The 14,783-nt window shown below is 46.4% G+C and overlaps 1 protein-coding gene across 2 annotated transcripts in view; it reads left to right on the forward strand.

The window, feature by feature from the left end:
• Positions 1-14,783, forward strand: part of lad1 (ladinin) — a 106,492-nt gene that overhangs the window by 47,575 nt on the left and 44,134 nt on the right. For both annotated transcript variants that reach the window (XM_071373256.1, XM_071373257.1), the window contains exon 7: positions 1,988-2,031. In XM_071373256.1, the coding sequence (XP_071229357.1) occupies positions 1,988-2,031 (44 nt within the window). The remainder of the gene's footprint in view (positions 1-1,987; positions 2,032-14,783) is intronic.

Below are 14,783 nucleotides of genomic sequence, written 5' to 3' on the forward strand. Positions count from 1 at the left end.
ATATATTACATACAGTACTACTGTCTTTACCATCACACACAGGTTATACATTACATACAGTACTACTGTCTTTACCATCACACACAGGTTATATATTACATACATTACTACTGTCTTTACCATCACACACACACACAGGTTATATATTACATACAGTACTACTGTCTTTACCATCACACACAGGTTATATATTACATACAGTACTACTGTCTTTACCATCACACACAGGTTATATATTACATACAGTACTACTGTCTTTACCATCACACACACAGGTTATACATTACATACAGTACTACTGTCTTTACCATCACACACAGGTTATATATTACATACAGTACTACTGTCTTTACCATCACACACAGGTTATATATTACATACATTACTACTGTCTTTACCATCACACACACACACAGGTTATATATTACATACAGTACTACTGTCTTTACCATCACACACAGGTTATATATTACATACAGTACTACTGTCTTTACCATCACACACAGGTTATATATTACATACAGTACTACTGTCTTTACCATCACACACAGGTTATATATTACATACAGTACTACTGTCTTTACCATCACACACAGGTTATATATTACATACAGTACTACTGTCTTTACCATCACACACAGGTTATATATTACATACAGTACTACTGTCTTTACCATCACACACACAGGTTATACATTACATACAGTACTACTGTCTTTACCATCACACACAGGTTATATATTACATACAGTACTACTGTCTTTACCATCACACACAGGTTATACATTACATACAGTACTACTGTCTTTACCATCACACACAGGTTATACATTACATACAGTACTACTGTCTTTACCATCACACACAGGTTATACATTACATACATTACTACTGTCTTTACCATCACACACACACACAGGTTATATATTACATACAGTACTGCTGTCTTTACCATCACACACAGGTTATATATTACATACAGTACTGCTGTCTTTACCATCACACACAGGTTATATATTACATACAGTACTGCTGTCTTTACCATCACACACAGGTTATATATTACATACAGTACTACTGTCTTTACCATCACACACAGGTTATATATTACATACAGTACTACTGTCTTTACCATCACACACAGGTTATATATTACATACAGTACTACTGTCTTTACCATCACACACAGGTTATATATTACATACAGTACTACTGTCTTTACCATCACACACACACAGGTTATATATTACATACAGTACTACTGTCTTTACCATCACACACAGGTTATACATTACATACAGTACTACTGTCTTTACCATCACACACAGGTTATATATTACATACATTACTACTGTCTTTACCATCACACACACACACAGGTTATATATTACATACAGTACTACTGTCTTTACCATCACACACAGGTTATATATTACATACAGTACTACTGTCTTTACCATCACACACAGGTTATATATTACATACAGTACTACTGTCTTTACCATCACACACACAGGTTATACATTACATACAGTACTACTGTCTTTACCATCACACACAGGTTATATATTACATACAGTACTACTGTCTTTACCATCACACACAGGTTATATATTACATACATTACTACTGTCTTTACCATCACACACACACACAGGTTATATATTACATACAGTACTACTGTCTTTACCATCACACACAGGTTATATATTACATACAGTACTACTGTCTTTACCATCACACACAGGTTATATATTACATACAGTACTACTGTCTTTACCATCACACACAGGTTATATATTACATACAGTACTACTGTCTTTACCATCACACACAGGTTATACATTACATACAGTACTACTGTCTTTACCATCACACACACAGGTTATATATTACATACAGTACTACTGTCTTTACCATCACACACAGGTTATATATTACATACAGTACTACTGTCTTTACCATCACATGCTCTCTCTGTCCACAGATGCTGAGGAAGAAAGAGGAGGAAAGCATGCCTTTACAGAGGAGGTAACAGACACACACACACACACACACACATTAGATAAGCCCGAGCCCTACCCATGCCCATGACATTCACCATTGCCCGATGGCTTCTGCCAAATTTAAGGCCATGTTTGAGGTATTCTGAAAGACTCTGAATGACTGGCCATCAAGTGCATGTCGTCACTTCCTTTTGAACGCAGAACGAGAGAGAGCTTGGTTTGTTGTTTTGAAAGTCTCTGAAAAAGTGTTTGGTTACTAGCTAGCTACCTTTTGAGTTTGGATCCCGCTACGTGGTTGGCATCAGTTGACCGCTACTATCTGTCCTGCGGACCAAATCTGGGTTTGAGGAGCTGCTTGGCTTAGTAGCTAGCCTAGCTGCCACTGTTAGCTGTCTATCAAGCTAAAGGGGTTTCCTTGAGGGCTTGAACGCAGCCCGGGCTTGTGGCTGATCCAATTTCTGCTGTTTGTTGCTGTTTCCATCTTCCCTGTGACCTTCCCTGTCTGGAACTGCAAGGAGTCACAGCATAGCCTACGTTGCTACCATGAAAGAGACCAATGCCAGTGGGAACAGGGGTTTCTCTATCACAGGTGAAGGATTTTTTTTAACAAACAAAAAGAGTTGAACAAGAAGTTGTTACAACAACAAGAAAATAGCTTCAAGTTTTTGTCCAACTACTGGTGGATTCTACTAATAACAGAATGGACGACCTGACCAGAGAGGTCCAGGACCTGAAGAACAATACTGGTGGAGTCAACTAATAACAGAATGGACGACCTGACCAGAGAGGTCCAGGACCTGAAGAACAATACTGGTGGAGTCAACTAATAACAGAATGGACGACCTGACCAGAGAGGTCCAGGACCTGAAGAACAGTTTTCAGTTCTCCCAGGGTCAGCTCAATGAGTTTCAACAGGAGAACATCAAGATGACAGCAATCTGTAAGTCAATGAGAGAGGACATCAGTTCTGTATGTGAATATATGATAAGAATGACGGAGAAATCAGATTATCTCAAGGGACAATCAAGGTGGAACAGCGGAATTGCAGAATATCCACATGAGACCTGAATGGAGACTGAGGACAAAGTAAGGGAAATGATCTCTGAGAAACTGAAGATGGACCTCAGGAAGATTGAGGTGGAGCGCGCCTACAGGACTGGAAAACCCACCACCGGCCCAGGTGACAGGCCCAGGTGACAGGCCCAGGTGACAGGCCCAGGTGATAGGCCCAGGTGACAGGCCCTGGTGACAGGCCCAGGTGACAGGCCCAGGTGACAGGCCCAGGTGACAGGCCCAGGTGACAGGCCCAGGTGACAGGCCCAGGTGACAGGCCCAGGTGACAGGCCCAGGTGACAGGCCCGAGTGACAGGCCCAGATGACAGGCCCCAGATGACAGGCCCCAGGTGACAGGCCCAGGTGACAGGCCCAAGTGATAGGCCCAGGTGATAGGCCCAGGTGACAGGCCCAGGCTGATAGTGGTCAGGATCCTGAGGTTCAAGGACAAGGTAGCTGTTCTGGAAAGAGCCAAGAACTTGAGAGGAACGTATATCTTCCTCAACGAGAACTATCCTGAAGCTGTGCACCAGAAGAGGAAAGAACTGATCCCAGCCATGAAAGCTGCCAGAGCGCGTGGGGACAATGCTTACATCCGCTATGACAGGCTCATTGTCCGTCCACCCTCCCAAAAGCCTGGAAGCGATGAGCGAGCCAAGCCTATAGGTTCATAAGCTTCAACCCCCACAGTGCACACACACACACACACACACACACACACACACCATTATTGGCCTGCTGAATGTATATATTTTTTATCTTGCTTTGTTTGCTCTTTTCCATATTATGTCTATCTCAGATCAGCTACCCAGGAAAGGGCTTTAAATATCCCATATTAATATATGGAGCCTTAGAAATAAGGTTCATGAAATCAAAAACTGACATCAGATAACATTCATATATTAGCCATTTCTGAGACTATACAGCAGTAGCAATACAAGGATACAACTGGAGTTCTTATGTGTGTTGCTATATTTATATATAATGTGGTAAACCGTGGGGTGTTGGGTTGAGCGTGCAGCGATTGACACAGAGACAGGGAGGTTTTAGTCCGCAAAAACAGCTTTACTAAGACAGAAAATAAACATAACAAAGAAAATGACTGAGGTTTGGCTCGGTCCTTCTCCTCTGCTGTGGCTTGGTGTCGGTCTCTCCCCGTTCTCTCTCTTGACTGGTGTCCGTCTCTCTCCCCGTTCTCTCTCTTGACTGGTGTCCGTCTCTCTCCCCGTTCTCTCTCTTGACTGGTGTCCGTCTCTCTCCCCATTCTCTCTCTTGACTGGTGTCGTTCTCTCTCCCCGATCTCTCTCTTGACTGGTGTCCGTCTCTCTCCCCGTTCTCTCTCTTGACTGGTGTCCGTCTCTCTCCCCGTTCTCTCTCTTGACTGGTGTCCGTCTCTCTCCCCCTTCTCTCTCTTGACTGGTGTCCGTCTCTCTCCCCGTTCTCTCTCTTGACTGGTGTCCGTCTCTCTCCCCCTTCTCTCTCTTGACTGGTGTCCGTCTCTCTCCCCGTTCTCTCTCTTGACTGGTGTCCGTCTCTCTCCCCGTTCTCTCTCTTGACTGGTGTCCGTCTCTCTCCCCGTTCTCTCTCTTGACTGGTGTCCGTCTCTCTCCCCGTTCTCTCTCTTGACTGGTGTCCGTCTCTCTCCCCCTTCTCTCTCTTGACTGGTGTCCGTCTCTTTCCCCGTTCTCTCTCTTGACTGGTGTCCGTCTCTCTCCCCGTTCTCTCTCTTGACTGGTGTCCGTCTCTCTCCCCCTTCTCTCTCTTGACTGGTGTCTGTCTCTCCCCCTTCTCTCTCTTGACTGGTGTCCGTCTCTCTCCCCGTTCTCTCTCTTGACTGGTGTCCGTCTCTCTCCCCCTTCTCTCTCTTGACTGGTGTCCGTCTCTCTCCCCGTTCTCTCTCTTGACTGGTGTCCGTCTCTCTCCCCCTTCTCTCTCTTGACTGGTGTCCGTCTCTCTCCCCCTTCTCTCTCTTGACTGGTGTCCGTCTCTCTCCCCCTTCTCTCTCTTGACTGGTGTCCGTCTCTCTCCCCCTTCTCTCTCTTGACTGGTGTCCGTCTCTCTCCCCGTTCTCTCTCTTGACTGGTGTCCGTCTCTCTCCCCCTTCTCTCTCTTGACTGGTGTCCGTCTCTCTCCCCGTTCTCTCTCTTGACTGGTGTCCGTCTCTCTCCCCCTTCTCTCTCTTGACTGGTGTCCGTCTCTCTCCCCGTTCTCTCTCTTGACTGGTGTCCGTCTCTCTCCCCCTTCTCTCTCTTGACTGGTGTCCGTCTCTCTCCCCGTTCTCTCTCTTGACTGGTGTCCGTCTCTCTCCCCGTTCTCTCTCTTGACTGGTGTCCGTCTCTCTCCCCGTTCTCTCTCTTGACTGGTGTCCGTCTCTCTCCCCGTTCTCTCTCTTGACTGGTGTCCGTCTCTCTCTCCCTTCTCTCTCTTGACTGGTGTCCGTCTCTCTCTCCCTTCTCTCTCTTGACTGGTGTCCGTCTCTCTCCCCGTTCTCTCTCTTGACTGGTGTCCGTCTCTCTCTCCATTCTCTCTCTTGACTGGTGTCCGTCTCTCTCCCCGTTCTCTCTCTTGACTGGTGTCGTTCTCTCTCCCCGTTCTCTCCTTTCGCTTGGTGTCCGTCTCTCTCTCCGTTCTCTCCTTTCGACTGGTGTCCGTCTCTCTCCCCGTTCTCTCTCTTGACTGGTGTCCGTCTCTCTCCCCGTTCTCTCTCTTGACTGGTGTCCGTCTCTCTCCCCCTTCTCTCTCTTGACTGGTGTCCGTCTCTCTCCCCGTTCTCTCTCTTGACTGGTGTCCGTCTCTCTCCCCCTTCTCTCTCTTGACTGGTGTCCGTCTCTCTCCCCGTTCTCTCTCTTGACTGGTGTCCGTCTCTCTCCCCGTTCTCTCTCTTGACTGGTGTCCGTCTCTCTCCCCGTTCTCTCTCTTGACTGGTGTCCGTCTCTCTCCCCGTTCTCTCTCGACTGGTGTCCGTCTCTCTCCCCCTTCTCTCTCTTGACTGGTGTCCGTCTCTTTCCCCGTTCTCTCTCTTGACTGGTGTCCGTCTCTCTCCCCGTTCTCTCTCTTGACTGGTGTCCGTCTCTCTCCCCCTTCTCTCTCTTGACTGGTGTCTGTCTCTCCCCCTTCTCTCTCTTGACTGGTGTCCGTCTCTCTCCCCCTTCTCTCTCTTGACTGGTGTCCGTCTCTCTCCCCGTTCTCTCTCTTGACTGGTGTCCGTCTCTCTCCCCCTTCTCTCTCTTGACTGGTGTCCGTCTCTCTCCCCGTTCTCTCTCTTGACTGGTGTCCGTCTCTCTCCCCCTTCTCTCTCTTGACTGGTGTCCGTCTCTCTCCCCCTTCTCTCTCTTGACTGGTGTCCGTCTCTCTCCCCCTTCTCTCTCTTGACTGGTGTCCGTCTCTCTCCCCCTTCTCTCTCTTGACTGGTGTCCGTCTCTCTCCCCGTTCTCTCTCTTGACTGGTGTCCGTCTCTCTCCCCCTTCTCTCTCTTGACTGGTGTCCGTCTCTCTCCCCGTTCTCTCTCTTGACTGGTGTCCGTCTCTCTCCCCCTTCTCTCTCTTGACTGGTGTCCGTCTCTCTCCCCGTTCTCTCTCTTGAAGGGTGTCCGTCTCTCTCCCCCTTCTCTCTCTTGACTGGTGTCCGTCTCTCTCCCCGTTCTCTCTCTTGACTGGTGTCCGTCTCTCTCCCCGTTCTCTCTCTTGACTGGTGTCCGTCTCTCTCCCCGTTCTCTCTCTTGACTGGTGTCCGTCTCTCTCCCCGTTCTCTCTCTTGACTGGTGTCCGTCTCTCTCTCCCTTCTCTCTCTTGACTGGTGTCCGTCTCTCTCTCCCTTCTCTCTCTTGACTGGTGTCCGTCTCTCTCCCCGTTCTCTCTCTTGACTGGTGTCCGTCTCTCTCTCCGTTCTCTCTCTTGACTGGTGTCCGTCTCTCTCCCCGTTCTCTCTCTTGACTGGTGTCGTTCTCTCTCCCCGTTCTCTCCTTTCGCTTGGTGTCCGTCTCTCTCTCCGTTCTCTCCTTTCGACTGGTGTCCGTCTCTCTCCCCGTTCTCTCTCTTGACTGGTGTCCGTCTCTCTCCCCGTTCTCTCTCTTGACTGGTGTCCGTCTCTCTCCCCGTTCTCTCTCTTGACTGGTGTCCGTCTCTCTCCCCGTTCTCTCTCTTGACTGGTGTCCGTCTCTCTCCCTGTTCTCTCTCTTGACTGGTGTCCGTCTCTCTCCCCGTTCTCTCTCTTGACTGGTGTCCGTCTCTCTCCCCGTTCTCTCTCTTGACTGGTGTCCGTCTCTCTCTCCGTTCTCTCCTTTCGACTGGTGTCCGTCTCTCTCCCCGTTCTCTCTCTTGACTGGTGTCCGTCTCTCTCCCTGTTCTCTCTCTTGACTGGTGTCCGTCTCTCTCCCCGTTCTCTCTCTTGACTGGTGTCCGTCTCTCTCCCCGTTTTCTCTCTTGACTGGTGTCCGTCTCTCTCCCCGTTCTCTCTCTTGACTGGTGTCCGTCTCTCTCTCCGTTCTCTCCTTTCGACTGGTGTCCGTCTCTCTCCCCGTTCTCTCTCTTGACTGGTGTCCGTCTCTCTCCCCCTTCTCTCTCTTGACTGGTGTCCGTCTCTCTCCCCGTTCTCTCTCTTGACTGGTGTCCGTCTCTCTCCCCCTTCTCTCTCTTGACTGGTGTCCGTCTCTCTCCCCGTTCTCTCTCTTGACTGGTGTCCGTCTCTCTCCCCGTTCTCTCTCTTGACTGGTGTCCGTCTCTCTCCCCGTTCTCTCTCTTGACTGGTGTCCGTCTCTCTCTCCGTTCTCTCCTTTCGACTGGTGTCCGTCTCTCTCCCCGTTCTCTCTCTTGACTGGTGTCCGTCTCTCTCCCTGTTCTCTCTCTTGACTGGTGTCCGTCTCTCTCCCCGTTCTCTCTCTTGACTGGTGTCCGTCTCTCTCCCCGTTTTCTCTCTTGACTGGTGTCCGTCTCTCTCCCCGTTCTCTCTCTTGACTGGTGTCCGTCTCTCTCTCCGTTCTCTCCTTTCGACTGGTGTCCGTCTCTCTCCCCGTTCTCTCCCGCGGTGTGCCACCGTGCTCCTTTTATTTGGCCTCCCCGGCTGGTTGGCACTTTCCTCTAATTACCTCCACTTGGAGCTGTCCGTGTCGGGGTGCCCAGCTCCCATATTCCCAGCAGAGGGAGCCAACATCGCCTCACGTACCTCCCCTCTATTACTATCCCCCGTGGTAGACCTCCTGGGATACCACAATATATATATATATATATATATATTCAGAGCTATATCCCTGTAATACTTAGAGAAGGTCTCATGTCAAGTGTTATTGAAGTGTTGTGGTTGCAGGTTCACCTGCCTCATCTTAAGCCTACTCATTTGGGTTGTTGCTATAGGCCACCAAGTGCTGAGAGTCAGTTTCTAAATGTGTAAAATTCTTGATAGTGTATGTGATGTTAACAGAGAGGTCTACTTTCTTGGGAACCTGAATATTGACAGGTTTTTATGATCTGTCCGCTCAACAGGAAGCTTCTCACTGTAACCAGTGCCTGTAATCTGGTTCAGGTTATTAATCAACCTACCAGGCTGTTTAGAAAACTACATGAATAAGATCATCCACATGTATTGATCACATTTTTACTAATAATGTAGAACTTTGTTCTAAATCTGTATCCGTCCCCATTGGATGCAGTGATCACAATATAGTGGCTATATCCAGGAAAGACAAAGTTCCAAAAGTTTTATAATAGTGTATAAAGATCAATAAAAAATATTTTGCTGTGACTCTTATGTGGATGATGTTACAAATATGTGTTGGTCTGATGTGATTAATGAGGAGCATCCAGGCGCTGCATTTGATGAATTTATTAAATTGCTCCTTCCAATTATTGCTAAACATCTACCTTGAAACTGACTGTTAGAACTGTTCCATGGATTGATGAGGAATCGAAGAAGAGATGGGAAAAAGGAGGGGCTAATAATTCTGACACCACATCTGACTGGCTGACTTCCTGTAAATTGAGAAATTATGTGATTAAACAACAAGACAAAACTATATTATGAAGCCTAGGTCAATGACAAAAATAATTATCAAAAAATACACACTTTGGGCTACATTAAATACAATTCTAGGCAGAAAGACAAATTCAACATCCTTCATCGAATCAGATGGTTTATTCATCACAAAACCATTTGATTGTGCCAATTATTTTAATTATTACTTCATTGGCAAGGTGGGCAAATTTAGGCAGGAATTTAGGCCAACAGCGAACAGTGAGCCATCGTACTAATGCACAGATAAATGTATAAGAAAAGCATTGCAAGTTTCAATTTTGTAAAGGTAGTGTGGGAGAGATGGAAAAATTATTGTTATCGATTAATAATGACAAACCTCCTGGCATTGACAACTTAGATGGAAAGCTACTGAGGATGGTGGCTGACTCTATAGCCACTCCTATCTGTCATATCTTTAATCTGAGCCGAGAGGAAAGTCTTTGTCCTCAGGCCTGGAGCGAAGCCAAAGTCATTCTGCTACCCAAGAGTGGTAAAGTGGCCTTTACTGGTTCTAACAGCAGACCTATCGGCTTGCTGCCAGCTCTTAGCAAACTGTTGGAAAAAATGGTGTTTAAACAAATTCAATGTCATTTTTCAGACTTACAGCATGCTTATAGAGAAGGGCACTCAACATGTACTGCACTGACACAAATGAATGACGATTGGTTGAAAGAAATTAACAAGAAAAATATTGTGGGAGCTGTACTGTGAGATTGCAATGCAGACTTTGATATTATTGACCATAACCTGTTGTTGAGATAATGTACACTACCGTTCAAATGTTTGGGGTCACTTAGAAATGTCCTTGGTTTGAAAGAAAAGCACATTTTTTGTCCATTAAAATAACATAAAATTGATCAGAAATACAGTGTAGACATTGTTGATATTGTAAATTACTATTGTAGCTGGAAATGGCAGATTTTTAATGGAATGCGTACAGAGGCCCATTATCAGCAACTATCACTCCTGTGTTCCAATAGGACATTGTGTTAGCTAATCTAAGTTTATCATTTTAAAAGGCAATTATGTTAGCACAGCTGAAAATAGTTGTGCTAATTAAAGAAGCAATAAAACTGTCAATAAAGCAATAAAGCAATAAAACCTTCTTTAAACTAGTTGAGCATCAGCATTTGTGGGTTCGATTACAGGCTCAAAATGGCCATAAACAAAGCACTTTCTTCTGAAACTGATCAATCTATTCTTGTTCTGATAAATGAAGGCTATTCCATGCGAGAAATTGCCAAGAAACTGAAGATCTTGTACAATGCTGTGTACTACTCCATTCACAGAACAGCGCAAACTGGCTCTAACCAGAATAGAAAGAGAAGTGGGAGGCCCCGGTGCACAACTGAGCAAGAGGACAGTCTAGTTTGAGAAACAGACGCCTCAACTGGCAGCTTCATGAAATAGTCCTCAACTGGCAGCTTCATGAAATAGTACCCACAAAACACCAGTCTCAATGTCAACAGTGAAGAGGCGACTCCGGGATTCTGGCCTTCTAGGTAGAGTTCCTCTGTCCAGTGTCTGTGTTATTTTGCCCATCTTAATATTAGATTTTTATTGGCCAGTCTGAGATATGGCTTTTTCTTTGCAGAGCCAGTTTGCGCTGTTCTGTGCTGTCTAGAAGGCCAGCATTCTGGAGTCGCCTCTTCACTGTTGACATTGAGACTGGTGTTTTTTCTTTTTTATGGTCCATTGAAGTGCTGCAAAGAAAGACCTAGTTGACCTAATGGCGCCGAAGGAGATGGCTGCCGTTTTACGATCATGTAACCAATTGTGCTATTGTGTATGTTTTTTCGCGTTATTTGTAACTTATTTTGTACATCATGTTTTAGCCATCGTGTCTTATGACTGAAAAGAGCTTCTAGATATCAGGACAGCGGTTACTCACCCCGTACTGGAGGAAGACTTTTTCTTCAACGAGTCGTAGAAGGAAGGGAAGGATTTACTTCAGACGCCAGACAAGGCCTTCATGCCCATCATTCGCAGCAGAAAGAGACGGAGATATCGGGGACGAAGGTCCTGGTGCCTTGTAAGGATCCGATGCTGAGAGGGTAATCTACCTTTACCTTCGGTCCAATTAGCCAACGTACAATCAATCGATAATAAAATAGACGAACTACGATCACGCATATCCTACCAACGGGACATTAAAAACTGTAATCTGTTTCACCGAGTCGTGGCTGAACGACGACATGAACAACATACAGCTGGCGGGTGTTAAGCTTTTTTGGCAGAGCAGTGGCCTCTGGTAAGACAAGGGGTGGCGGTCTATGTATATTTGTAAACAACAACTGGTGAACAAAATCTAAGGAAGTCTTGAGGTTTTGCTCGCCTGAGGTAGAGTATCTCATGATAAACTGTAGACCACACTATTTACCAAGAGAGTTTTCATCTGTATTTTTCGTAGCTGTCTATTTACCACCACAAACCGATGCTAGCACTAAGACTGCACTAAATGAGCTGTATAAGGCAATAAGCAGACAGGACAACACTCAATGAGCTGTATAGCAAACAGGAAAGCGCTCATCCAGAGGCGGTGCTCCTAGTGGCCGGGGACTTTAATGCAGAAACTCAAATCAGTTTTACCTCATTTCTACCAGCATGTTAAATGTGCAACCAGAGGGGGAAAAAATTCTAGACCGCTTTTACTCCACATACAGAGATGCATACAAATCTCTCCATCGCTATCCATTTGGCAAATCTGACAATTATTTTCTTCTGATTCCTGCTTACGAACAAAATCTAAAGCCGGAAGCACCAGTGACTCGGTCGACAAGAAAGTGGTCAGATGAAGCAGATACTAAGCTACAGGACTCTTTCTAGCACAGACTGAAATATGTTCCAGGATTCTTCCGATGGCATTGAGGAGTACAACACATTAGTCACTGACTTCATCAATAAGTGCATTGATGACGTCGTCCTCACAGTGACTGTACGTACATATCCCAACCAGAAGCCATGTATTACTGGCAACATCTGCACTTAGCTAAAGGGTAGAGCTGCTGCTTTCAACTGGCCTCTAACCCGGAAGCTTACAAGAAATTCCGCTATGCCCATCGACGAACCATCAAACAGGCAAAGCAAAGATACAGGACTAAGATTGAATTGTACTACACCGGTTCCGACGCTCGTCGGATTTGGGAGGGCTTACAAACAATTACAAACTACAAAGGGAAGCACAGCCGTGAGCTGCCCAGTGACGTAGTGGAACAGGTTGAGAGTTTCAAGTTCCTTGGTGTCCACATCAAAAACAAACTAGAATGGTCCAAACGCACCAAGACAGTCGTGAAGAGGGCACGACAAAGCCTATTCCCCCTCAGGAAACTAAAAAGATTTGGCATGGGTCCTGAGATCCTCAAAAGTTTCTACAGCTGCAACATTGAGAGCATCCTGACTGGTGGCATCACTGCCTGGTACGACAATTGCTCGGCCTCTGACCGCAAGGCACTACAGAGGGTAGTGTGTACGGCCTAGTACATCACTGGGGCTAAGCTGCCTGCCATCCAGGACCTCTATACCAGGCAGTGTCAGAGGAAGCCCCTAAAAATTGTTAAAGACCCCAGCCACCCCAGTCATAGACTGTTCTCTCTACTACCGCATGGCAAGCGGTACCACAGTGCCAAGTCAAGAACAAAAAGGCTTCTCAACAGTTTTTACCCCCAAGACATAAGACTCCTGAACAGGTAATCAAATGGCTACCCGGACTATTTGCATTGTGTGCCCCCCATCCCCCCCAACCCCTCTTTTTTACGCTGCTGCTACTCTCTGTTAATCATATATGCATAGTCACTTTAACTATACATTCATGTACATACTACCTCAATTGGGCCGACCAACCAGTGCTCCCGCACATTGGCTAACCGGGCTATCTGCATGGTGTCCCACCACCCGCCAACCCCTCTTTTTACGCTTCTGCTACTCTCTGTTCATCATATATGCATAGTCACTTTAGCAATATCTACATGTACATCTACCTCAATCAGCCTGACTAACCGGTGTCTGTATATAGCCTTGCTACTCTTTTTTCAAATGTATTTTTACTGTTGTTTTATTTCTTTACTTACCTACACACAAACATACCTTTTTTTCCGCACTATTGGTTAGAGCCTGTAAGTAAGCGTTTCACTGTAAGGTCTACACCTGTTGTATTCGGCGCACGTGACACAAACTTTGATTCGATTTGAAAACCTAGGAAGAAACCTAGAGAGGAACCAGGCTATGAGGTGTGGCCAGTCCTTTCCTGGCTGTGCCGGGTGGAGATTATAACAGTTCATGGCCAAGATGTTCAAATGCTCATAAATGACCAGCATGGTCAAATTATAATAATAACAGTAGTTGTCGAGGGTGCAACAAGTCAGCACCTCAGGAGTAAATGTCAGTTGGCTTTTCATAGCTGATCAATGAGAGTATCTCTACCGCTCCTGCTGTCTCTAGAGAGTTGAGAACAGCAGGTCTGGGAGAGGTAGCACGTCCGGTGAACAGGTCAGGGTTCCATAGCCGCAGGCAGAACAGTTAACTGGAGCAGCAGCACGGCCAGGTGGACTGGGGACAGCAAGGAGTCATCATGCCAGGTAGTCCTGAGGCATGGTCCTAGGGCTTAGGTCCTCTGAGAGAGAGAGAAAGAAAGAGAGAATTAGAGAGATCATACTTAAATACACACAAGACACCGGATAAGAACTCCATATATAACAGACTGACCCAAGCCCCCCGGCACATGAACTACTGCAGCATAAATACTGGAGGCTGAGACAGGAGGGGTCAGGAGACACTGTGGCCACATCCAATAATACCCCCGGACAGGACCAAACAGACAGGATATAACCCCACCCACTTTGCCAAAGCACAGCCCCCACACCACTAGAGAGATATCTTCAACCACCAACTTACCATCCTGAGACAAGGCAGAGTATAGCCCACAAAGATCTCCACCACAGCACAAACCAAGGGGGGGCGCCAACCCAGACAGGAAGATCACGTCAGTGACTCAACCCACTCAAGTGACGCACCCCTCCTAGGGACGGCATGGAAGAGCACCAGTAAGCCAGTGGCTCAGCCCCTGTAATAGGGTTAGAGGCAGAGAATCCCAGTGGAGAGAGGCAAACCGGCCAGGCAGAGACAGCAAGGGCGGTTCGTTGCTCCAGAGCCTTTCCGTTCACCTTCACACTCCTGGGCCAGACTACACTCAATCATATGACCTACTGAAGAGACGAGTCTTCAGTAAAGACTTAAAGGTTGAGACTCAACTGAGAGGTTGAGTCTGCGTCTCTCACATGGGTAGGTAGACCATTCCATAAAAATTGAGCTCTATAGGAGAAAGCCCTGCCTCCAGCTGTTTGCTTAGAAATTCTAGGGACAATTAGGAGGCCTGCATCTTGTGACCGTAGCGTACGTGTAGGTATGTACGGCAGGACCAAATCGGAAAAATAGGTAGGAGCAAGCCCATGTAATGCTTTGTAGGTTAGCAGTAAAACCTTGAAATCAGCCCTTGCCTTAAAAGAAAGCCAGTGTAGGGAGGCTAGCACTGGAGTAATATGATCAAATTTTTTGGTTCTAGTCAGGATTCTAGCAGCCGTATTTAGCACTAACTGAAGTTTATTTAGTGCTTTATCCGGGTAGCAGGAAAGTAGAGTATTGCAGTAGTCTAACCTAGAAGTAACAAAAGCATGGATTAATTTTTCTGCATCATTTTTGGACAGAACGTTTCTGATTTTTGCA

The sequence above is a fragment of the Salvelinus alpinus genome, chromosome 28, assembly GCF_045679555.1.
Source record: "Salvelinus alpinus chromosome 28, SLU_Salpinus.1, whole genome shotgun sequence".
In the NCBI taxonomy this organism is placed as follows: domain Eukaryota; kingdom Metazoa; phylum Chordata; class Actinopteri; order Salmoniformes; family Salmonidae; genus Salvelinus; species Salvelinus alpinus.